The 27,041-nt window shown below is 38.5% G+C and overlaps 1 protein-coding gene across 3 annotated transcripts in view; it reads left to right on the forward strand.

Annotated features, from left to right (window-relative positions):
- FAM185A (family with sequence similarity 185 member A) overlaps window positions 1-27,041 on the forward strand; it is a 91,225-nt gene that overhangs the window by 23,059 nt on the left and 41,125 nt on the right. For 2 of the 3 annotated variants that reach the window (XM_024991321.2, XM_024991320.2), the window contains exons 5-6: window positions 15,266-15,307; window positions 26,426-26,521. In XM_024991321.2, coding sequence (XP_024847089.1) covers window positions 15,266-15,307; window positions 26,426-26,521 — 138 coding nt within the window. The remainder of the gene's footprint in view (window positions 1-15,265; window positions 15,308-26,425; window positions 26,522-27,041) is intronic. The other variant, XM_024991323.2, reaches the window with a different exon arrangement.

Raw genomic sequence — 27,041 nt, forward strand, 5'->3', positions numbered from 1 at the left:
CAACACCACAGTTCAAAGCATCAATTCTTCAGCGCTCAGCCTTCTTCACAGTCCAACTCTAACATCCATACATGACCACAGGAAAAACCATAGCCTTGACTAGACAGACCTTTGTTGGCAAAGTAATGTCTCTGCTTTTTAATATGCTATCTAGGTTGGTCATAACTGCAAACCAGTACTGCTGAATACTTAAAAGAGGATGCTCAGTAATGAAGAAAGGGAAAATGAAAGGAGTAATAAGTCTTTCCTGGCCTTGCAGATTGACTCCTATATGTAGAGAAAAAAAAAAAAAATCTATCTTAAATGTTTTTTGAAGTGAAAATTTTAAGCATAGCTAGCTGTATTTTCTCGATAAGAAAATGAGTTATCTAATGAACTAGTAATATTTACTATTTGTAATGTTGCTGCTGCTGCTATGTCGCTTCAGTCATGTCCAACTCTGTGCAACCCCATGGACGGCAGCCCACCAGGCTCCCCCGTCCCTGGGACTATACAGGCAAGAACACTGGAGTGGGTTGCCAGTTCCTTCTCCAATGCATGAAAGTGAAAAGTGAAAGTGAAGTCGCTCAGTCGTGTCCGACTCTTAGTGACCCCATGGACTGCAGCCTACCAGGCTCCTACATCCATGGGAGTTTCCAAGGAAGAGTACTGGAGTGGGTTGCCATTGCCTTCTCCATTTGTAATGTTGAATACTGCACAATTGCACTCATCTCACACGGCAGCAAAGTAATGCTCAAAATTCTCCAAGCCAGGCTTCAGCAATATGTGAACTGTGAACTTCCAGAGTTCAAGCTGGATTTAGAAAAGGCAGAGGAACCAGAGATCAAATTGCCAACATCTGTTGGATCATCGAAAAAGCAGGAGAGTTCCAGAAAAACATCTATTTCTGCTTTATCAACTATGCCACGCCTTTGACTGTGTGGATCACAACAAACTGTGGAAAATTCTGAAAGAGATGGGAATACCAGACCACCTGGCCTTTCTCCTGAAAAATCTGTATGCAGGTCAAGAAGCACCAGTTAGAACTAGGCATGGAACAACAGACTGGTTCCAAATTGGGAAAGGAGTACATCAAGGCTGTATACCGTCACCAGCTCATTGAACTTATATGCAGAGTACATCATGAGAAATGCCAGGCTGGATGAAGCACAAGCTGGAATAAAGATTGCTGGTAGAAATACCAATAACCTCAGATATGCAGATGATACCACCTTTATGTCAGAAAATGAAGAAGAACTAAAGAGCCTCTAGATGAAAGTGAAAGAGGAGAGTGAAAAAGTTGACTTAAAAGTCAACATTCAGGAAACTAAGATCATGGCATCTGGTCTTATCACTTCATGGCAAATAGATGGGGAAACAATAGAAACAGTGACAGACTTTATTTTGGGGGACTCCAAAATCACTGCAGGTAGTGACTGCAGCCATGAAATTAAAAGACGCTTGCTCCTTGGAAGAAAAGTTATAACCAACCTAGACATCATATTAAAAAGCAGAGACATTGCTTTGCCAACAAAAGTCCATCTAGTAAAAGCTATGGTTTTTCCAGTAGTCATGTATGGATGTGATAGTTGGACTATAAAGAAAGCTGAGCACTGAAGAATCGATGCTTTTGAACTGTGGTGTTGGAGAAGACCCTTGAGAGTCTCTTGGACTGCAAGGAGATCCAACCAGTCCATCCTAAAGGAAATCAGTCCTAAATAGTCACTGGAAGGACTGATGCTGAAGCTGAAACTCCAATACTTTGGCTACCTGGTGCGTAGAATTGACTCACTGGAAAAGACCCTGATGCTGGGAAAGATTGAAGGCAGGAGAAGGAGGAGATGACACAGGATGAGATGGTTGGATGGCATCACCAACTCAATGGACATGAGTTTGAGTAAACTCTGGGAGTTGGTGATAGACAGGGAGGCCTGGCATGCTGCCGTCCATGGGGTTGCAGAGCTGGACCCGATTGAGCGACTGAACTGAACTGAATGTTGAATCACATATATTAAGTATGTATGCCTTCTAATACAGAAGAAACTAGTGTATTCACTGATTCAACAAAAATTCCCTAATGTTCTGTCACTGAGAATTTAGTGGGAGAATAAGTACTTGAGTAGTTTGTGTTCAGATGTAAAATTTTATGACAGTTTACTATCTTTTGATTTTCTTCTAAGTTATCAAAACTTAGATTCTTTGTAAAGTGTAGTTTGTTGTATTCTGCTATTTGAATATTTGTGATTTTTAAAGATTCTGTATTTATGTGTATTCTCAGTTCAGTTCAGTTCAGTCACTCAGTCGTGTCCAACTCTTTGCGACCCCATGAATCTCAGCACGCCAGGATTCCCTGTCCATCACCAACTCCCGGAGTTCACTCAGACTCATGTCCATCGAGTCAGTGATGTCATTCAGTCATCTCATTCTCTGTCATTCCCTTCTCCTCCTGCCCCGAATCCCTCCCAGCATCAGAGTCTTTTAAAATGAGTCAACTCTTCCCATGAGGTGGCCAAAGTATTGGAGTTTCAGCTTTAGCATCATTCCTTCCAAAGAAATCCCAGGGCCGATCTCCTTCAGAATGGACTAGTTGGGTCTCCTTGCAGTCCAAGGGACTCTCAAGAGTCTTCTCCAACACCACAGTTCAAAAGCATCAATTCTTCGGCACTCAGTTTTCTTCACAGTCCAACTCTCACATCCATACATGACCACTGGAAAAACCATAGCCTTGACTAGACGGACGTTTGTTGGCAAAGTAATGTCTCTGCTTTTGAATATGCTATCTAGGTTGGTCATAAGTTTCCTTCCAAGGAGTAAGCGTCTTTTAATTTCATGGCTGCTGTCACCATCTGCCATGATTTTGGAGCCCCCCCCAAAATAAAGTCTGTCACTGTTTCCACTGTTTCCCCATCTATTTCCCATGAAGTGATGGGACCGGATGCTATGATCTTTGTTTTCTGAATGTTGAGTTTTAAGCCAACTTTTTCACTCTCCTCTTTCACCTTCAACAAGAGGCTTTTTAGTTCCTCTTCACTTTCTGCCATAAGGTTGGTGTCATCTGCATATCTGAGGTTATTGATATTTCTCCCAGCAATCTTGATTCCAGCTTGTGCTTCTTCCAGCCCAGCGTTTCTCATGAAGCACTCTGCATATAAGTTAAATAAGCAGGGTGACAATATACAGCCTTGACATACTCCTTTTCCTGTTTGGAACCAGTTTGTTGTTCCATGTCCAGTTCTAACTGTTGCTTCCTGACCTGCATATAGGTTTCTCAAGAGGCAGGTCAGGTGGTCTGGTATTCCCATCTCTTTCAGAATTTTCCACAGTTTATTGTGATCCACACAGTCAAAGGCTTTGGCATAGTCAATAAAGCAGAAAAGATGTTTTTCTGGAACTCTCTTGCTTTTTCCATGATCCAGCTGGTGTTGACAATTTGGTCTCTGGTTCCTCTGCCTTTTCTAAAACCAGCTTGAACAACTGGAAGTTCACGGTTCACATATTGCTGAAGCCTGGCTTGGAGAATTTTGAGCATTACTTTACTAGCATGTGAGATGAGTGCAATTGTGTGGTAGTTTGAGCATTCTTTGGTATTGCCTTTCTTTGGGATTGGAATGAAAACAGACCTTTTCCAGTCCTATGGCCACTGCTGAGTTTTCCAAATTTGCTGGCATATTGAGTGCAGCACTTTCACAGCATCATCTCTCAGGATTTGAAATAGCTAAACTGGAATTCCATCACCTCCACTAGCTTTGTTCGTAGTGATGCTTTCTAAGGCCCACTTAACTTCACTTTACAGGATATCTGGCTCTAGGTGAGTGATCACACCGTGATTATCTTGGTCGTGAAGCTCTTTTTTGTACAGTTCTTCTGTGTATTCCTGCCACCTCTTCTTAGTATCTTCTGCTTCTGTTAGGTCCATACCATTTCTGTCCTTTATTGAGCCCATCTTTGCATGAAATGTTCCCTTGGTATCTCTAATTTTCTTGAAGAGATCTCTAGTCTTTCCCATTCTGTTGTTTTCCTCTATTTCTTTGCATTGATCGCTGAAGCAGGCTTTCTTATCTCTTCTTGCTATTCTTTGGAACTCTGCATTCAGATGCTTATATCTTTCCTTTTCTCCTTTGCTTTTCACTTCTCTTCTTTTCACAGCTATTTGTAAGGCCTCCCCAGACAGCCATTTTGCTTTTTTGCATTTCTTTTCCATGGGGATGGTCTTGATCCCTGTCTCCTGTACAATGTCACGAACCTCAGTCCATAGTTCATCAGGCACTCTGTCTATCAGATCCAGTCCCTTAAGTCTATTTCTCACTTCCACTGTATAATCATAAGGGATTTGCTTTAGGTCATACCTGAATGGTCTAGTGGTTTTCCCTACATTCTTCAATTTCAGTCTGAATTTGGCAATAAGGAGTTCATGATCTGAGCCACAGTCAGTTTCTGGTCTTGTTTTTGTTGACTGTATAGAGCTTCTCCATCTTTGGCTGCAAAGAATATAATCAATCTCATTTCAGTTTTGACCATCTGGTGATGTCCATGTGTAGAGTCTTGTCTTGTGTTGTTGGAAGAGGGTGTTTGCTATGACCAGTGCATTTTCTTGGCAAAACTCTATTAGTCTTTGCCCTGCTTAATTCTGTATTTCAAGGCCAAATTTACCTGTTACTCCATTTGTTTCTTGACTTCCTACTTTTGCATTCCAGTCCCCTATAATGAAAAGGACATCTTTTGGGGGTGTTACTTCTAAAAGGTCTTGTAGGTCTTCATAGAACCGTTCAGCTTCAGCTACTTCAGCATTATTGGTTGGGGCATAGACTTGGATTACTATGATATTGAATGGTTTGCCTTGGAAACGAACAGAGATCATTCTGTCATTTTTGAGATTGCATCCAAGTACTGCATTTCGAACTCTTTTGTTGACCATGATGGCTACTCCATTTCTTCTGAGGGATTCCTGCCCGCAGTAGTAGATATAATGGTCATCTGAGTTAAATTCACCCATTCCAGTCCATTTTAGTTCACTGATTTCCTAGAATGTTGATGTTTACTCTTGCCATCTCTTGTTTGACCACTTCCAATTTGCCTTGATTCATGGACCCGACGTTCCAGGTTCCTATGCAGTATTGCTCTTCACAGCATCAGACTTTGCGTCTATCACCAGTCACATCCACAACTGGGTATTGTTTTTGCTTTTGCTCCATCCCTTCATTCTTTCTGGAGTTATTTCTCCACTGATCTCCAGTAGCATACTGGGCACCTACTGACCCGGGGAGTTCCTCTTTCAGTATCCTATCATTTTGCCTTTTCATACTGTTCATGGGGATCTCAAGGCAAGAATACTGAAGTGGTTTGCCATTCCCTTCTCCAGTGTACCACATTCTGTCAGACCTCTCCACCATGACCCGCCCATCTTGGGTGGCCCCACGGGCATGGCTTAGTTTCATTGAGTTAGACAAGGCTGTTGTCCTATTTTTAGAATATTTATAAATGTATAGTATCCTGACTCAGGAAGAAAAGTGTCCTTGAAATGGTTTGCTGGGATTGATTTTACTTAGAATTTAAATTAAAAAATTGGGTTTAATAGGAGTACTCATGACAGTCATTTTAGTGTTTTATATTTAACTTATGTTATTTTTTGGAATAAATGATTAATGAATAAAACTATTTAAAATATTTAAATTCTCTAACAGGATCTTATTTTAGGCTCTTTGGGAACATACATTAATAAATTGATGACTGTTAGTTCCCATTTTTCTGTACTTCAGAAGTCCTTTGTTGCCAAAAGATTTAGCAATATATACAGGCTAAATGCTTTCTTAAATAACTTTGGATTTTAGAAACTTTCACAAAAGTAAAAGTTACATAAACTATGCAAATACAATTGATAATTTTGATAGCACTCAAAACTTCATAAAGAAGTGTTTCAGTTTTCTCTAAGAAGAACATATAAGCTCTGGTAAATTTATAAATCTGCCTTATGAATTTAGAAACTCAGAAATACAAAATTCTAAAGGAAAGAAACTCTTATTGGATTTAATGGGATTCTTCATAAGCTTATGAAAATGCTTTGTTCTAATTTTAGTGTTTATTCTTAAGTTCATTAAGTTTGATTGTCATTTGACACATAATTTATGTTAATATTGAGTCTGGACACTTAAAACATTTTTATAAGAAGTTATAGCTTCCTTTGTGGTACAGATAGCATAGATTTTTTCTTTTCACGATTTAGACATAAATATGCTGCTATTCCATGCAGTGTTTGGACTCCACTCATTTCCTTGGAGGGACTGGACTCCTTCCTTAAAGGTGATAATGCCATTTTCAGTGTATGGATGGCCTCCAAGCTTCCACTAAAGGGAGAGAGATCATAGAGGATCATGTGAGAAATTTGTTAGCCAGAATGTTTTAAAATGACTTTAACTATAGAAGTCTGAGATAAAGAGCTTAGTGTGTTCTAAGGAAGGAGAAAGGCACACAAGTATTAGTGGGTACTGGCATCTGTGTCACATCTTATATTTATAATTTTTGTTCAGTTGCTAAGTCACATCCGACTCCTTGTGAACTGCAACATGCAAGGCTCCCCTGTCCTTCACTATCACCCAGGTTCATATCCGTTGAGTCGTTGGTGCTGTCTAACCATCTCGTCCTCTGGTGTCCTCTTCTGTTGCCTTCAGTCTTTACGAGCATCAGGGTCTTTTCTAAAGAATCGTCTCTTCATGTCAGATGGCCAGAGCATTGAAGCTTCAGCTTCAGCATGCGTCCCTCCAGTGACTGTTCAGGGTTGATTTCCTTAAGGACTGACTGGCTTGATCTCCTGGCAGTCCAAGGGACTCTCAAGAGTCTTCTCCAGGACCAAATTTGAAAGCATCAGTATTTAAAATTGCTCTTTCTCAAATGTCTGTGAGTTCTTCCTTTTTTACACACCCACTTGGTATTCTTCAGCATTTCATCCTGTTTCATTGTTCTTTCAGTTCTTTCTTTTCCTTGGACATCTTATACACTTTTGATTCTCAACTACCAATGTATTCCAATAATTCAAATTTGTATCTCTAGCCCTGACTTCCAACTTACATATCCATCTGCTTAGTAGACATAGCCATTTGGATCTTTATAGTCTTCTCTGATGACTTCATGTTTCTAACTTCTTTTCTCCTATTTTCCCAGCCCCCATCCCCAACCTCATCCATAATGTATTCCTCCTCTTTTATTTCCATTTGCAGATTCTAATATTACCATGTACATTATTTCCCAAGCTAGAAATCCAGAAGTAATCCTGAATTTCTGTCACCTTCCACATTTAGTCAACACCAAGTTTAGATAGGTTTTAGGTGGCTCAATGGTAAAGAATCCGCCTACCATTGCAGGAGATGCAGGAGACACAGGTTTGGTCCCTGGGTTGGGAAGTTCTTTTAGAGGAGGAAATGGCAGCCCACTCAGTATTCTTGCCTGGAGAATCCCATGGAAAGAGGAACCTGGCAGGTATAGTCCATGGGTTTGCAAAGAGTCAAACATGACTGAGCTGCACGAGCACAATCACCTAAATATTTCTTTCAATCTTTTGTTCAAAATTTCTACTCTTCTAATTAAGATTCTTGTCAGCTCTTGCTTCACCTCTATAAGCAATAAATTTGCTTCCAGTCTTGCCTTCTTCAAATTCATCGTCCTAACTATTGTGTGAAAGTGCAAGTGCTAGTCGCTCAGTCACGTCCAACTCTTTGCCACCCCATGGACTTTACAGTCCATGGAATTCTCCAGGCCAGAATACTGGAGTGCATAGCCTTTCCCTTCTCCAGGGGATTTTCCCAACCCAGGGCTCGAACCCAGGTCTCCCACATTGCAGGTGGATTCTTTATCAGCTGAGCCACCAGGGAAGCCCAGAAATACTGGAGTGAGTAGCCTATCCCTTCTCCAGCAGATCTTCCTGACCCAGGAATCAACCAGGGTCTCCTGCATTGCAGGTGGATTCTTTACCAACTGAGCCATTAGGGAACTATTATATGGTTGTTTATTAGAAAAGCACATTGAACATGGCATTGTCTTACCCAAACCCCTTCCTACTCAGTGACTTAGCTAACTTACTATCTTTTTTTGACCTTGTGCTTTGTGTTCTAGAATTACACAATCTCTTACTTCTTCCTGTATACATTCATACCTGTTTTATACTTCTGAGTTTTTGATCAGAGCCCTTGATCATACTGATCGGTTACAGTGTTTCTAAAATGTTTTTCCCGGCTTTCTTTATCTCATTTACTTTTAGTAATCTTTTCATAATCAGCTAAAGGAGACTTTCTCCATTTCTGGCCTTCCATTGACCCATAAATTCTTGCCTGATTATAAACTCCTCAATAGCAGGGATCATGTTTTATTTACCTCTATATGCTTTGCATTTAGCCATGTCCTTGCGAAGTAGAAAATTCTTTCTGCTCCCCCAATCTTCCCCTTAAAAAAGAAGCACAAAAAGGATTTAACCTTTATGGATATTTTATTTCTTTGTTTGGATAATGAGAGTATGTGTGCTGTTTTTACTAAAATCACATTTATTTTAGTGAAGAAAAATAAACTATTTGCCTTTAAATTGATAGCTAATTCTTCCTCTGATCCTTTTAGAATGAAGAGTGGCTAGTTAAGGAGAACTGTTTATTTTCTCAAACATTGGGTTTTGTGGAAAAATTAAATAACTTGAAAGAAGAGTAAGCATAATAATTATTACAGATCATGTGGCATCTGCTTTATTGATAGGAGATCTTTTACAAAGCTCTACTCGTCTCAGATAGTTGATTTGTTTATTGTTTTCACCGTCTGGTGATGGAAAAAGGTAAAACCAAATTACAGAAAACTATGCTAGTAATGTCCATTCAGTTGATCTGTGTATTTTAAAATACTCTGTCTTCTTCCACAAAGTATTTGAGATAAGAATTCCATGTTGTGTATTTTAATGACCTTGGAATATTTCTGTTTAGGGTGGAGATTTTCTAAACAGTTTGATGAGTTGAGAATATTTTTTTTGTTTATTGTTTTAAAAGTCCTTTAGCACTAACAAAAATATTTTTATATATTCCTTATATTTACAGATAGTCTTTTTTTCCATAGTTTTATTATTCCTTTATGCTTTTCCTGTACAGAACTCTAACATTCAAGAGAGATGTAGTTTGAGACTGTATAGATTCTGCTATAATTTAACTGACTTCCCTGGTGGCTCAGATGGTAGAGCGTCTGCCTACAATGCGGGAGACCCGAATTCAATCCCTGAGTCAGGAAGATCTCCTGGAGAAGGAAATGGCAACCCACTCCAGTATTCTTGCCTGGAAAATCCCATGGACAGAGGAGCCTGGTAGGCTACAGTCCATGAGGTCGCAAAGAGTCAGACAAGACTGAGTGACTTCACTTTGTAATTTAACTAGTCCTTTTTTTTTTTTAAGGAAACAAACTTTTTTTTTGGCTCTAAAACCATTGTTTTCTTGATCACTTTTATCACGCTCACTACTGACTGACTTTTTGAAAAAGACCACATTTTCTGTTTTTGTTTTAAAAAGTAAATTTTTGCTGCATTCATTGGAGACTAGTTTAATAAAGCTCCTTTTGTCTTGCTGAATGGCTGAACTCACTAACTAAATGACTGACTATAGAACTATGTCAGTTTTTTTATTGTTGTTGTTTTGCTAATAGTTAAAATCACAAATATCAGAAGTCTGCTTTATCTTATTTTTAAGGTGTTCATAAGGTGAAAACAGTAAAGAGAATTCTGAATGTCTGACACTAGCTTAATCTTCCTAAAGATTAGGAAGGAATGAATACTAGATGGTTTTCTTGTGTTCTTCGCGTCTTGAAATTCTTTGACTCCTTTGGTATAGGACAAAGTCAATAGACTAAACACTGTATGATTCTTCTGCAAATTTGTTTTTACCTGTTTTTCCAAACTAAATTTGAACATAGGTTCAAAAAATAATAGTATTTACTATGTACAGGGCAATATGCTAAGCTCTCAAAATATAATGCTAAGTAAGAAACACTCAATCCCTGTCCTCGTAGACTGGCCTAATTGCTCTAACTTAACTGATGAGCATGATTTAAATATAGCATGAGTAGTTACACCTTTTTACCTTTGCTTGCATACTTTTTCAACAAAATCATTATCCCTCAGCATCAAATTTTACTCATATTTCAAACATAGACTCTGATGAAATCTCCAATATGATTCTCTCCCTGTTCATGCCACATCATTTTAGTCTGCTTCCTCGGAATGGTTATGGAACCTAATACATACTATTCAGTTACAACATTAACTTAAAATTATTAATAAACACTCATTTTTAACTTTTCATGTATGTATATCCCTAGATAGCCTATAAGGTTTTGAATGGCCAGTCTATCCTCTGCAGCCCCTGCAAGTGATTTGTGTCCTTCCCACATACAAAATACACTCCCTTCCTTTCAAGGTTCCCAGAGTCTCATCGTATTGCATATCTGCTCAGAGTCCAGAATGTCTACACCAAAATCAGATCCAGATGTAGGTGAGCCTCCTCGGGTACAGTTGCTTAGGTCTAATTCCTCACGTATAGTTCTCAGTCTTAAGACCTGTTCTCTAACCTCCTCAACCCACACACACCACCTGCACACTAAGCATACAGTGATGGGATACACATAGGATAATTGCTATAGACTTTCCTGTTCAAAGGGGAGAAAAATAAGGGGTACAAAGGAGTCATTGGTCCATAATGATTTTGAAATTTAGGTAGGAAAACATTAGAGGTTCTTTGATTAGATCTCATGGCCTTGTGATAATTCTTTAGGTTTCCAGGCTTTGCCCTCTGAGCTCTTGGTTTCTCCCTCTGAGTCATCCTTCCTTTTTCATGAAATGTAGCATATGTTTGCAGCTGAGGAAGTTTCTTAGTCTGCTTCCTGCCAGCAGAATTTTGGGACTCCAGTGGTCTCATTTCACTTTGTACTGTTACTGTCCCTTTTGGTCGAAGTTAGCAATGTGTTTGCTGATGTAATTCTCACAAATTTTGTCAGCCTTCTATGAATCACATTGGTGTTTATTCCATTAGATGAAGGCCACATCCAAGAATGTTTTCAAAATGTGGACTTCTGCAGAGAAATTAAGATATGGTTCTCGCAAGCTTTCTAGGAGACCTATTGCTTGATTGAGACGATCTGTGAGATACCCTCAGCTGGTTTAATGGACTTTTTGTACAGCTAAATTAATACTGTGAGGTATCACTCTTAATCTTTCTGGAATCTTGACAAAAGATTTTACAGTCAACCCATCAGTTTCATTTTTAGGCCATGTTCTGGCAGTACACTGAATTCAGACTTTGTGTCGAAGCTATTCTTAACTTTCTCATCTTTTGCCATCTTGAGAAGCTGAGAATTTTCAAAATGATTCTCATCCTGATTGTTTTTTTAAACAATCGTTTCTTTAGTTTATCTTACTTTGTTTGCTTTTTACTGACGCTACAAGAAAAAATAGGCAGCGCCTACAACACTTTGACTCTGCTTGGCCATCTTCTTAGCTAGATGATTCAGTTCATTAGGCACATTTCCTACTTTCCACATTACTGAATGTGATAGTGTTGCGAAGTTTCTAATACTGCTTAACAAAGATCTGCCTTCCTCCAGTTTCCAAAACACTTTTTTCATTTCCATTTAAGCCCTTATATGAGAAGCGCTCTAAGTCCAGCTTTCTACTAACACACTGTTCAGGCAATTGAGGCTTTCTCTACCATGCCCCTAAAAATCCTTCCAACCTATGCCTACTGCCAATTTCCAGAGCTATTCCCATATTTTTAGTTATTTATTGTGGCATCACCCACGTCCAGCTTTCAACATCTTTTCTAGTTACCTCTTCCTTTGTAACATATTTAGCAGCTGAAAACAGCAAACACTTATTTTCTTATACTTTGGGTAGTCCAGAATCTGGGTATCACTTAACTGGGTCTTCTGCCTCAAGATCTCTTTTGAGGTTGTAATAAAGGTATCAGGTGGGACCATGGGTTTATTTGAAGGTTCAGCCAAAAGTGAATCCGCTTCCTAGTTCATTCATGTTGTTGTTAGCAAGATTCAGTTCAGATTCTATTGGCTAGGGGCCTCTTTAGGTCCTTGGTCTTGGGCCTCTTTCATAAGGCAGTTAGACAATATGGCTAGCTGGTTTCCATCGCAGCAAAAGAGAGCTAGCAAGACAGATGCAAGAATCGTTTGTAACCTAGTCTTGAAAGTAACATCTCATTTGCCCTTATTCTCTTTGTTAAAAGCATCAGTAAGTCCAGCCTCCATATGAGTGAAGGAGCTCATACATAGGCATGAATACCAGGAGGCAGGGATCATTGAAAGCTATCTTAGCAGCTTTGTGATCCTTGGCCACTATTTGCATGTGAATCTGCATTTACTGGGTTTGAAAATTGGAAGAATATCTAGAACACGCCAGTGAAATAATATTTACTTAACTGTGTAACAGGAGTATCTGCACAGCCTTGTAAATTACTGAAACTTGAAAATAATTTTATAAGCTTAACTTCACACAAACCAAGTTTTACTCCTACACAAGTGTACCTCTTGTTCATATGCTCACGTGAAGTATGATGAAATATGAACCTTTTAGAGAAATTTTTACAGTCAAAGCACGTTTAACTGTTGGACAAATGAATCAAGTGCCTCCTTTCTTTGTTTTCCTTTTTCCCAGGTACTGATACATGTCAGTATTTATAAGATACATGAAATGAAATAAATTATTTTATTCATCCTGATTAATTCTGAGACAAAATTTATTCTTTTACTCTTCTTTTGTTGTTTTTGTTCAGTTGTGTCTGACTCTTTGTAACTCCATGGACTGCAGGTTCCCAGGCTTCCTGTCCTTCACTATCTCTCAGAGCACGCTCAAACTCATGTCCACTGAGTTGGTGATGCCATCCAACCATCTCATCCTCTGTCACCCCCTTCTCCTCCTGCCCTCAGTCTTTCCCAGTTTCAGGATCTTTTACAGTGAGTCAGCTCTTCGCATCAGGTGGCCAGAATATTGGAGCTTCAGCTTCAGCATCAGTCCTTCCAATGAGCATTCAGGGTTGATTTACCTTAGGATTGACTGGTTTGATCCCCTTGCAGTCCAAGGGACTCTCAAGAGTCTTCTCCAGCACTACAGTTTGAAAGCATCAATTCTTCAGCATCGGCTTTCTTTATGGTCCAACTCACACATCCATACATAGCTACTGGAAAAACCATAGCTTTGACTAGACGGGCCTTTGTCAGCAAAGAGATGTCTCTGCTTTTGAATACATTTTCTAGGTTTGTTATAGCTTTTCTTCCAAGGAGCAGGCGTCTTTTAATTTCATGGCTGCAGTCAGTATCCACAGTGATTTTGGAGCCCAAGGAAAGAAAATCTGTCACTGTTTCCACTTTTTCCCCATTTGTCTGCCATGAAATGATGGGACTGGATGCCATGTTCTTAGTTTTTTGAATGTTGAGTTTTAAGCCAGCTTTTTTCACTCTCTTCTTTCATCCTCATCAAGAGGCCCTTTAGTTCCTCTTTGCTTTCTGCCATTAGAGTGGTATCAGCTATATATCTGCTGCTGCTGCTAAGTCGCTTCAGTCGTGTTCGACTCTGCGTGACCCCGTAGGTGGCAGCCCACCAGGCTCCCCCATCCCTGGGATTCTCCAGGCAGGAACACTGGAGTGGGTTGCCATTTCCTTCTCCAATGCATGAAAGTGCAAAGTGAAAGTGAAGTCACTCAGTCCTATCTGACTCTTAGTGACCCCATGGACTGCAGCCTACCAGGCTCCTCCATCCATGGGATTTTCCAGGCAAGAGTACTGGAGTGGGGTGCCACTGTGTATCTGAGGTTGTTGATATTTCTCCTGGCAGTCTTGATTCCAGGTTATGATTCATCCAGCTCAGTATACCACATGATGTACTCTGCATATAAGGTAAATAAGCAGGGTGAGAATATACAGCCTTGACATACTCCTTTCCCAGTTTGGAACCAGTCTGTTGTTCCATGTCCAGCTCTAACTGTTGCTTCTTGACCTGCTTCACAGGTTTCCCAGGAGGCAGGTGAGATGGTCTGATATTTCATTTCTTTAAGAATTTTCCACAGTTTGTTGTGATCCATACAGTCAAAGACTTTAGTATAGTCAATGAAGCAGGAGTAGATGTTTTTCTGAAATTTTCTTGCTTTTTCTATGACAATTTGATCTCTGGTTCCTCTGCCCATTCTAAACCCAGCTTGTATATCTGGAAGTTCTAGTTTCATGTACTGCTAAAGCCTGGCTTGGAGGATTTTGAGGATTACCTTGCTAGCATGAGAAGTGAGTGCAGTTGTATGGTAGTTTGAACATTCTTTGGCATTGCCCTTCTTCAAGACTGGAATGAAAACTGACCTTTTCCAGTCCTGTGGCCATTGCTGAGTTTTCCAAATTTGCTGACATATTGAGTGCAATACTTTAACAGCATCATCTTTTGGGATTTTAAATAGCATAGCTTCTTTTACTCTACTTGTTTCTTACCATTTTCTTTTTTTACTCCTTTTTTACTCTTCACTATAGTTTTAGAATTATGATAGTGCAGTAAATATAGGTGGTATAACTCTATGAGTATCCCTTAAACACACGTGAAGAAAAATACTGCTATTTTTGATGCTGGAGGAAGGCACTGGGAAGAATGGTTTCAGAGTCCTGTGTTTATCCTGGAAAATAGATTTTCATTGGAAGAAGGGAATATTTGAAGTTTTTTTTTCTTTGTTAGTCATATTTCAATTATTTATTATTCCTGTCCCAAGCCTTTTAAACTCTTGGCAGAAAAACCACTGAAATCTCACAGATAGGTTTGCCAAACTGGCCTGAAAAATAACAGTAATTACTTTTTTCCATGGATTATTTTAGTGTTATTTGGTTCAAAACTTGGCTTTGTGTGGTCTGATAAATATTGTGATGTTTAGGTTGAAAATGCGTAGTCAGTACATTTAAGTCATTTTTTTTTTTTTTTTTACATTTTTTAACTTTTAGAAGAATCATTATTTTTCTTCCATGTTTCCCAGGAAGTACAGGGGTTTGTTTTTTTAGTTGTGCTGTAGTAGATTAAGTTAGAGTGGAAGAAGAGAGTTTGTATAGATGCCTAAAGCTATTTATTTTGTAGTTGCGCATAAATCTCTGACTGGGAGTGTGATACTGAGAAAAATTGTGCACGACAATAATAATATTATTAAATAACCTTGTGGATATCTAACCATGTTTTAGAACATTATTAATACATTTCCTTTCTGGATTACCCCTAATGTGTAAAGCTTTCTTTTTCTCTCTTTTGCAGGTAATATAACATTACGAAGCAAGATGGGTAACATCACAGTAGGTATGTGCTAAGTGGTTGTTAGTAAATTTTGTATTCTTTTTAAAATAGCTATATTTGCGGTATTTTATTAGAGTACATAAAATCTACAATTTAGCCGATGAACCTAATAGTATCCTGATATACCAGTCAGATATAGGCAGACCCACTATATGAACTGAGGATGAGATGGTTGGATGGCATCACTGACTCAATGGGCATGAGCTTGAACAAACTCCAGGAGGTAGTGAAGGACAGGGAAGCCTGTGTGCTGCAGTCCATGGGGTCACAAAGAGTCAGACATGACTTAGTGACTAAACAATAATAAATACATGAATGTGTGAAATTATTTCTAAAAGTTCATTGATTCATCATCCTATAAATTCTGTATAATTATAGGTTTGCTATCAGTCAGAATACTGTTAGAATTCTAATTTCACCACTTTCTATTCGTGGAAAATTACCTAACTGCTCTATACCTAAGCTTCCACCTCTGAAAAAAATAGAAATAACAGTTCAGTTCAATTCAGTTCGGTTCAGTCGCTCAGTCGTGTCCAACTCTTTGCGACCCCATGAATCGCAGCACGCCAGGCCTCCCTGTCCATCACCAACTCCTGGAGTTCACTCAGACTCACATCCATCGAGTCAGTGATGCCATCTCATCCTCTGTCGTCCCTTCTCCTCTTGCCCCCAATCCCTCCCAGCATCAGAGTCTTTTCCAGTGAGTCAACTGTTCGCATGAGGTGGCCAAAGTACTGGAGTTTCAGCTTTAGCATCATTCCTTCCAAAGAAATCCCAGGGCTGATCTCCTTCAGAATGGACTGGTTGGATGTCCTTGCAAGAACACCATTTGATAGGTACTAACTGAGAAATAACAGTTAGTACCTATCAAATGGTGTTCTTGTAAGGATTAAATGAGATATTTAAGTACTTTAGCGTAGCATCTGACATATGATCTGCTGCTAAGTCACTTCAGTCGTGTCCAACTCTGTGCAACCCCATAGACTGCAGCTCACCAGGCTCCCCCGTCCCTGGGATTGCCCTGGCAAGAACACTGGAGTGGGCTGCCATTTCCTTCTCCATTGCACAAAAGTGAAAAGTGAAAGTGAAGTCACTCATTCGTGTCCGACCCTCAGCGACCCCATGGATTGCAGCCTACCAGGCTCCTCCATCCATGGGATTTTCCCATGGCACTCCACTGGAAAGAGTACTGGAGTGGAGTGCCATTGACTTCTCCCTGACATATGGTAAGTACTCAGTAAATAATAGCCATTTTAATTATTGTTATTGTTCTAATCCTAAGCCAGAACTAACAGTGGCTAATGGTCCTTTAGACCTAATCACCATATGTGATGCTATGCCTATGGGAATAAAAGTTCAGATCCTGGAAAGCTTAGATAGAGCTCTTCTCTATCCCTAGTTACACCTGCTTGCCTGTTAGGTGAAGGCAGTCTGAGCAATCTGAGCTCTGAGTGGTGGTTGATTTTTAGACCTTAGAGCATAGGGGTCAGTGGTGGGAAACCAGGATCTTTGTTGAGGAGCTATGGCTTATTGCCAGTATGAATGCTCTGGCTTCCTGGTTTTGTCCTTTTGACATTTTACGCTTTCTTTTGTGTGTGTGCTAATTGAAATGGTAAATATACTCAATAATCCTTTTCGCTATCACTTCTTGTGGATTCTCAGAATTAAGGTGCACATCCCTTTTTAAGTTTTCTAGACATTGTAACCTTTATGTTCAGTGAGGGATAAATAGAAAATAAAGGCTTCCTAAGTGATAGTTGTAAATCATTTTAACTGAAAACATGACAGGATTTACCTTTGTCCCAGAGAGAAATCAAAATTTACTGCTGACTTTTCAGGCTGTTCCATCAGAGGGTGCGTCTGGGGTTAGTAAGGAAAGTTTCTAGGGTGAAAAAAAGATACACTAGTAAAAAGCTGATCTATCTGGGGGTGGAGAGAGTCCTAGACATGGGTAGAGTTTGTAGCAGTAAGGGAAGGGAAGGAAAGAAAGGGAATATTTCCAATTGGGAGGCACAGTGAGTTTCACTGCCCACTAGCAGGCCCTTTAGGCAGATGAGAATTTGAGAAATACTTATTTGATAATGCTAGTATTATTGTTGGATGGAATTGTGGGAACATAAAGGGAAAACCCTTCTTTCTAAAATTGGAAATAAATGCATTATTACCCGTACTGAAAAAGAACAGCAACAGCCAGGATGAAATGAACAGTAATTTACATCTTTGAAGATGGTTTCACACTGTATAAATGATTAACCGTTTTAAGTTTTAAGGGCTTCCCTGTTAGTTCAGCTGGTAAAGAATCCTCCTGCAATGTAGGAGACCTGGGTTTGATCACTGGGTTGGGAAGATCCCCTGGAGAAGGAAAAGGCTACCCACTCCAGTATTCTGGCCTGGAGAATTCCATGGACTGTAAAGTCCATGGGGTAGCAAACAGTTGGATACAACTGAATGACTTACACACACACACAAACTAATCTGGATGGGGGTAGGAAGAGTGGGTAGTGTCTTTCTCTTTCTTCTTTCATTTTATTATCTATAAGACAGTAAGCCACAATGTTTTAACCTTAACAATAGTGTTCATTTCTTAAATTCCTTTAATTCTTTGCATATCTCTATTAAGACTTTGGAAGAAAGTATAAATTATGTCACTGTTTATATTGGTCTTAAAATTCTGTTAGCATTTGAAGACAGCCCTGGATATGGCAAAAACTAGTCCACATATATTTACCAAGTTCCTGCTCCATACCAGGAGCTCTTGTAGATACTGGGGAATATGTTGGTCAAAAGATATTGTCTTCATATCTTTGGGCTGAGAAGAAAGATAGTAAGTATGTGAATAACAAAAGATAATTTCACATAGTGTAATGAGTAAATAAGAGAGGGTAATGTAATAGAGCAGAAAGAAAGCTGCTTTGTTTAGCAATCAAGGAGAGTCTGGAGAAGAGATATTTGAATTAAGGTCAGAATAATGGGGAAAAGGCATGTAAAATTCTGGATGCACAGCTCCGTGGATATAGAGGACAGCCAGTGCAAGCCCTTACGTGAAATGAGTTTATCAGTTTGCAGAGAAGATACATTCACAAAAATCAAGTCTTTCATAAGCAAAGTGTCATTTTTCATTTATATATATCTTTAATTTCTCTTACCTTGTTTTTTAGTTTCCAGTGTAGTGGTCTGAGATATCTTTGGTTAAATTTGCTTTTTTGACCCCATTATGAATGGAATTTTAGAAAATTTCATTTTCTAATGGTCTGCTGCTGGTATATAAAAAAAATACAAATGACCTTTATTCATGGACTATGTTTCTTGTGACCTTGCTAAATTTATTTATTTATTCTAAATAGTGTATTTTTTAGCATCCAGAATTCTTTTCTAGGTAGGCAGTCATTCCATTTGCAATTAATACAGTTTTATCTCTTTCTTTCCAATCTGTTTTCCTTTTTTTTCTCTTTTGCCTTATTAGGCTAGGAAGGTTCTGCAGCACAGTATTGAATATTAGTGGCAGATTGTTCCCAGTCCTAGCATCCAGTATTAGAGGGAATACATTCAGTGTTTTCCCTTTTAAGTGTGATGTTAGCTATGCAGGCTTTTCATAGATACTCTCTATCAGACTGAGGAAATTCTTTTTATTCCTAGTTTCCTGAAAGATTTTTTTTTTCTTTCCTTTGATCATGAATGGATGTTGAATTTTGTCAAATGTATTTTCTGTATTTATTGAAATGATTGCTTTTTAAATTCTTTTTTTACTCTATTAATGATGAATTGCATTGATTTTTGATGTTAACTAACCTTGTATGGTTGGATGGCATCATTGACTCAATGGACATGGGTTTGGGTGGACTCCGGGAGTTGGTGATGGACAGGGAGGCCTGGTGTGCTGCGGTTCATGGGGTCACAAAGAGTCGGACACGACCCAGGGACTGAACTGAACTGAATGAACTGAACTGAACTTTGTATTCCTTGGATCAAACATACCTAATCATGATGTAGTATCCTATTTATGGCAGAAAGTGAAAAGGAACTAAAGAGTCTCTTGATAAAAGTGAAAGAGGAGAGTGAAAAGCTGGCTTAAAACTCAACATTCAAAAAACTGAGATCATGGCATCCAGTCCCCATCACTTCATGGCAAATAGATGGGGAAACAATGGAAACAGTGGCAGACTTTATTTTCCTTGGCTCCAAAATCATTGAAGATGGTGACTGCAGCCATGAAATGAAAAGAGGCTTGTTCCTTGGAAGAAAAGCTCTGACAAACCTAGACAGCATATTAAAAAGCAGAGACATTACTTGACTGACAAAGGTCTGTCTAGTCAAAGCTATGGTTTTTCCAGTAGTCATGTATGGATGTGAGAGTTGGACCATAAAGAAAGCTGAGCACTGGAGAATTGATGCTTTTAAACTGTGGTGCTCGAGAAGACTCTCGAGAGTCCCTTGGACTGCAAGATCAAGCCAGTCAATCCTAAAGGAAATCAGTCCTGAATGTTCATTGGAAGGACTGATGCTGAAGCTGAAGCTCCGATACTCTGGCCACCTGATGCGAAGAGCTGACTCATTGTAAAAGACCCTGAAACTTGGAAAACTGAGGGCAGGAGGAGAAGGGGGCGACAGAGGATGAGATGGTTGGATGGCATCACCAACTTGGTGGACATGAGTTTGAGCAAGCTCCGGGAATTGGTGATGGACAAGGAAGCCTGGTGTGCTGCAGTCCATGGGGTCGCAAAGGGTTGTACATGACTGAGCGAATGAGCTGAATTGATCCTATTTATACATGTTGGGTTGAGGTTGCTCTTTTTTTTTTTTTAAGATTTATTTATTTATTTTATTTATGGCTGTGCTGGGTCTTCGTTGCTGCATGTGGGCTTTCTCTAGTTATAGCAAGTGGAGGCTACTCTCTAGTTGCTGTGTGCGGGCTTCTCATTGCAGTAATCTCTCTTATTGTGGAGCACAGGCTCCAGGATGCATGGGCTCAGTCGTTGTGATGAATGGACTTATTTGCTCCATGGCATGTGGTGTCTTTCCAGACCAGGGATTGAACCCATGTCCCCTGCATTGTCAGGCAGAGTCTTTACTACTTAACCACGAGGGAAGCCCAGCTGCTAATATTTTGTCAAGGACTTTATATTCATGTTTATGATGAATGCTGATCTGTGATTTTTTATTTTGTAAAATCTCTGTAGGTTTTGTTATTAGGATTACACTATGCTTATAAAATGAAATTGAATATATATATATTCATATATAATCTCTGTCCATATGTGTGTACAATACACACATGATGATGAGAGGAAAAGGAACACTTAGTGGGATGGGAACATGGATAAACATGAACAAGCAGTTCCCAGAATATACATGTACATTGTTGTTTCACCTTACTGCTAATCAAAAGCATCTAAGTATAAACTGTCATGAGTTAAAACATTGATAATATCCATTGTTGGGAAAGTTAGGGTGAAACAGGGATTCCCATCAATTGTTAGTTCAGATATAAATTGATCATTATGTAAGTCAGTTTGTAAATGTATATTAAAATTGGTAGCGTCTACATTTGCTTTGTTCTAGCACTTCCTCTTTTAGAACTTTATCTCAAGGAGAGAGTCTGGTAAGGATATAAGGATATATACATAAGGATATAAAGATATATACGTGATGTATGTATATATCATCTCTGTTTTTAATAGCAAAAGAAAGTATACATTTTAGGTTGTTCTCAGTAAGAGAATAACTAAATACAGTATGCTACAGTCATAAAGTGAATGTTCTTCAGCCTTTAACAATATACTTAGGTCTGTAGTATACATTATAGAAGGATATTCCTGACATTTAATTAAATGAAAAAAAATAGTAAAACGTACTATTATTTCAAAATATGCTTTCATATTGAGTATTAAATCAGAAAAAAGAAGGGAGGGAAGGAGAATGAGAGTGGAAGTAAGAGGAGAGCACAGCAAAATTCATCCAGAATTTATATAGAAATCAAAGTTGTTTGGATCCTGTTACAGGTTTCTTCCTTTGAATATATCTGGACCTAAGTCACTGATTTGTGGGAATAGGTCCCATTTTTACTGACAACCAGAGCAGGAGATGCCATACAATTCATCAGGAGCCCACTTGAGCTCTTTAGTAAGTAAAAAATCAGCTTTTGTTTAATAAGAGCACACTGTGTAAAAGATTAAATATATAAACAAATAAGCTGACATAATCTTTATGCAAGTCATGATAGTCCTTGTTACTTATTTTGTGATATGCTGTTTCTCACTTTAATAAATTGGATGGAAACAACCCTGGTAGTGCTAGAAAACAGTAAGCAATCAGGGTCAATGAAGAGTCAGAACTGCCCTGAGACAACAATCTTTTTCCTTTCTGTAAGCAAGAGTTGTGTACCTATCTGTACATTACTGAAGTCTTAGAAAAAAGAATTGATTTTACTAGACTGGTAAATCTTTGTCTTAAATAGAAACAAATGTAACATTGTGGGTTTTTTGTGGGGATAGAAGCTCATTTTCTTAGAATGTTTTGCTCTAGGAGCAGCAGCCTTTATCTGTAAAGAGCCGTATAGTAAAATTTTTGGACTCTGTGAGCCACGTAGTCTATGAATACTCCGCAGCATTCTCATTTTAATATGCTAGCAGCCATTGACAGTATACAAACAAATGGATGTGTCTGTGTCCCAGTAATACTTTATTAATAATAAGAGGTGGACTGTAATTTGACGACCCTGCTATAGAATCTAAAGACCATTGTTGTTATGATTCTGGAGAAATGTTGGGTCTGGTACCTTAATCCCAAAGGTGACAAGTGGGTAATATTTATTTGAAATTTCTTGATTGGTTGATTTTTGTTTTCCTTAAATCAGAAGATTTGTTGGACAAAGTTGAGGCAGCTCAGCAAATCAAGACAACCTAATTAAAGTCACTTCATAACTTGAGTTTTGAGAAATTGAGATCAGTAGAAGCAAAACAATTACAAAAAAACAAAAAGTGATGTAGGTACCTAAGAAGGAAATTTGTTAGTCTACCAGAGGTTTCAAAATATTGGAATGGATGTAGAGAAAAAGCTATACAATATTATCAAATTGGAATATTAAGAGACTAAAGATGATACAGGTATTATATTGTCTAATTTCAGGAAAATAGATTGTGTTATCTCATGGTTCCTTTTAAGAGGAATACATGTAATTATGATCCTTTAAATCTAGTTTAGATAATATAATTGATCTGCTTCTTAGGTAATCTCCACAATCACTTGGATTTTATATATACATTCTAACCTACATACAAACGGAGAAGGCAATGGCAACCCTCTCCAATACTCTTGCCTGGAAAATCCCATGGACGGAGGAGCCTGGTAGGCTGCAGACCATGGGGTCAGTAAGAGTCAGACATGATTGAGTCAGACACGATTGAGCGACTTTGCTTTCACTTTTCACTTTCATGCATTGGAGAACGAAATGGCAACCCACTCCAGTGTTCTTGCCTGGAGAATCCCAGGGATGAGGGAGCCTGGTGGGCTGCCGTCTATGGGTCGCAGAGGGTCAGACATGACTAAAGCGACTTAGCAGCACCAGCAGCAGCTACGTAGAAAAACCCTGTTCTTCCCAATTTCCCTAATACGTTTAGAGCTCTCTTAGAAGCTGAAGTTATATTAAAAAAAAAAAAAAATTGGTTCAGTTCAGTCTCTCAGTTGTGCCCAACTCTTTGCAACCCCATGAATTGCAGCACGCCAGGCCTCCCTATCCATCACCAACTCCCGGAGTTTACTCAATCTCATGTCCATCGAGTCGGTGATGCCATCCAAGCCATCTCATCCTCATCCTAATTTTCCCTAGACTTATATTTTTAAAAACAGTATCTTTCCTCTGGAATACCTGGTCATCTTCCTTTTTTAAAAAGTCAGTAGGAGAAAGCAGGGCTTGATGGTAGATAATGGTGAAATAGAAGTTGCTCATCCAGCCTTACTTTGCCTGTTCTATGTTCCCTCTTTTGGAAGGCACTGCCAGAAGCTGTGTACTGGAAATTATATGTTTTAAGAAGGGATATTTTCATAGTTTTTTTTGAGGGGGGGCTGGTAGTAGCAGTTGCCTTATGTGTTTCTTATAAGCCCAGCCTGCTATAAGCTACCTTCCTAACATAGAATACCTAGGGGCAGGACATTAATTTAGAAAATTTTCCTCAAAGTGACCTTAAAATTCTGCCTTTACAAATCCTTTACATCCTATATATAAACTTTGTTCCTTGTTCTTGAAATTAGTGTAGCTTTGGAAGTATAGGACTCAAATTGCAAAATCATTATCTTTTGTGTTGCTGTTCCTTAGTTATCTGCATGTTGAAATGAGGTAAAATTATAAAAATTCAGAAGAACTCTCTGAATGTGTTTGAACAATTTCAAGAGAATTCTCCCTTTATCTGAAAGAAAATAGAAAAGTTTGGAATTTTAGCCTTTTGAGCTTAGTTGTTATTCTTTGCTTAATAGCAGAGTATATATTACAAATATCTATTTATTTGGTTATATGTAGTGTTAGCTGGTAGCTGACATCAGTTTTTCCCTTTTGTGTGTGTAATTTTCCAGGAAGACTCAGTGGTCTCTGTCAAATGAACACAATCTTTTTCCAAAGTTGTGGTGATAGAAAACTCTCTGTGGGATTTTATTTATTCTAGTCACTGTCTGTACTAGTAATTTTTGTTCACTTAAGCTCTAACACTTTTTTCCTTAAGGCTTCTTCCAAGATCTATAATAGAATTTCTCTGTTTTGTGAATCTCCAAAAAATGAAATTCTATGAATGAAGCCTTAATTTGACTCTTGGTAATTAATTTTTAGTTCCATTCATTTGTATTAAAGTGAAGTTGCTCAGTCACATCCGACTCTGCAACCTGGTAGACTGTAGTCCACCAGGCTCCTCTGTCCATGGGATTCTCTAGGCAAGAATACTGGAGTGGGTTGCCATTACATAGCTTTTAAAATACTACCTTTGCTTTCTCTTTTGAAAACACATCTTGAATTTTAATTTTTTTGACAGCCTTCAGTGGGTGGGCCAGTATTAGAGCTCAGAACTGATAACATGAGTGTATAATTTATTAATGGGTTAGGATATAATTACTTAGCTGTTGTTTATGTCCCATGTGAAGAGAAACAGAAGTGAAAAGCATTGTTTATGAGCTATATAAAAATTTTGTGGGTTTCCCCTAGTAAAAGCAAGAAATTAAATATTGTTTCAAATATTTTACTTTGTTCAGCTTGGGGTAATACACATTTTGTAGATTTTTTTTTTTTTGTCCATAACATATTTTTACTTGGCTTCTTTAGGATGCAGTAAGAAGTTTTTCTTTAGGATTCAGTAAGGCAGGAGAAGGGGATGACAGAGGATGAGATGGTTGGATGGCATCACTGACTTCATGGACATGAGTTTGAGCAAGCTCCGAGAGTTGGTGATGGACAGGGAAGCCTGGCATGCTGCAGTCCATGGGGTCACAAAGAGTCGAACACTGCTGAGCGACTGCATTGAATTGAATTGATTGAAGAAGTTTTTATAGGAGTTTCTCTTGGTACCTGAGGAGAGAAATACTCATCTTTGTCCAGCTGCTGCTGCTGCTAAGTTGCTTCAGTCGTGTCCGACTCTGTGCGACCCCATAGATGGCAGCCCACCAGGCTCCGCCATCCCTGGGATTCTCCAGGCAAGAACACTGGAGTGGGTTGCCATTTCCTTCTCCAGTGCATGAAAGTGAAAAGTGAAAGTGAAGTCGCTCAGTTGTGTCCAACTCTTTGTGACCCCATGGACTGCAGCTTACCAGGCTCCTCCATCCATGGGATTTTCCAGGCAAGAATACTGGAATGGGTTGCCATTGCTTTCTCTGCCTTTGTCTAGCTACTCCATATCATTTATCTCCAGTGGCTTAACTTCCCAACTTCGGTGTTCACTTGGAACACTTAAAAATTAAATACATTGGATCTGATAAATGGCATTTTGAATATAGGTTAGAGATAAATTATTATAAATTATCCTGAAGTCACATTTTAAACTATTTATTCCCAAGTTTTTGTCTCTGTTTAAAGTCTTAAACATTTATTTTAAAGAAGAATGATGGTTCCTTTGTGAGTATACAAATTTTTTTCCTTCACATTTTGTAAAAGGTGTATAATTTGGGGCATTATTTTCACCATACTCCCTAATTTGTTTCTACCTTGAAGTAATAAAAGCGCCTAATAAAATACGCTTTTTATGAGATCTCTGTAAAAAATATGCTTTGATCTTCAAATAGGACAATCAAATAGACAAATTAATAGAAAGGACAATCTAATAGAAAAACTCAAAAGTTCTGTTGCTATGGGAAAGGACGAAAAAGGAGAAGCTACACAGTACCGACTCTTCACCACAGTCATCTTACTTCTTTACCTGTCAGCATTCCCTGAAACTTGAAACACTGGATGATTGAAAACTGGGTTCAGTGATGACAAAGGGAAATCTGAGTGGCAAACCAGGACCACCTTAACTATGATTTTCTTCCCTTGACTTAAAGATAATCTGTTCAGTTCCCAAAACTTGAAATATTTAGATATAAATAAACTTCACCCACTTTTCATGTCATTCCTTCCCCTCCACATCTCTCTAACAAATGCAACAAAACCTTATGTAATGTAGTCTTTCACTGTTAGCTGCACTTTTTAGTACTAGCTCATTTGCTAAAAGGAGAAAATATAAGAGTTTTTATTTTTATTAACTTTGCTACTACTTCTATGTGACTGTATGTGAGATAGAATTCTTTAGTAAATATTGAAAGTTGATAGTAAACTAAATGTGTCAATGATGCTTAATGGTTTGGGTTGTCATTACTTCCATAATATCCTTCCTACGAGTTGGGTTTTAGATTAAACATGTTTAGAGTTAAGTTTTGGAGGTTACTGCAGACATAGGGATTTTCTTATTAGTTACCTAAGTGTAGATTTGTAGACCTCTGATTCTGTTTTCATTTTTAAAGCAAAACATGGTATGGTGACAAGGAAAATAGGAAACCTTCAGGACTCTTAGCTCCTTATCCTAATGCTGAAGTAGAGCCTTTTATTTCAGGTTTATAATTCCAGTTACTCAGATAAGAATGATTATGCTTATGGTTCTTTCTTCCTCCTAGATTCGTCTTCTGGATGTCTGAATGCCTTGGCTCAGCAGGGTGCCATAGATGTTTATGTCAGCCAACTGGGAAAAGTGGAATTGAAAGTCCCTAAAGGTTAGCCAAGTGGAATGTTTTATTTTGACATATGATATTAGGAAGATTTTATGTAACATTCAGGAAACAGATGGTCAAATTATCTTATCTACACTGACAGAGATTTCAAATAAAATTTTTCTCTGTTAGAACCTGATTTAAAGACTGAAATAAATACTGGCCCTCTAGACCAATGATCTTTGAAACTTTTGGAATTGATGGCCATGAAGACTATCTTTTTTTTTTTTGTATTACAAACAAAAATGTTGTAATTTATTGACTGTTATTTTGGAATTTTTCAGTTTAATGTCTGAAATAAATACTCTTTGGAGGGAAAGAGTTTTCATACATTCTTTTGGTAGCTTTCCTGCTCCCTTGTAAGAGGGCTTCTCAGGCCATTATACTAGAATAATACTTTTAAAGGTATGATCCTAAAATAAATGTGTCACCAAGAAGGTCCTCTAAAGTGATTAACTAAGTCTCTGGTAGCAGGGGTCCCCAACCCCTGGGCCATGGACCAGTAGTGGTCCCAGGTCTGTTA

This window comes from Bos taurus, chromosome 4, assembly GCF_002263795.3.
Source record: "Bos taurus isolate L1 Dominette 01449 registration number 42190680 breed Hereford chromosome 4, ARS-UCD2.0, whole genome shotgun sequence".
Classification (NCBI taxonomy): Eukaryota; Metazoa; Chordata; class Mammalia; order Artiodactyla; family Bovidae; genus Bos; species Bos taurus.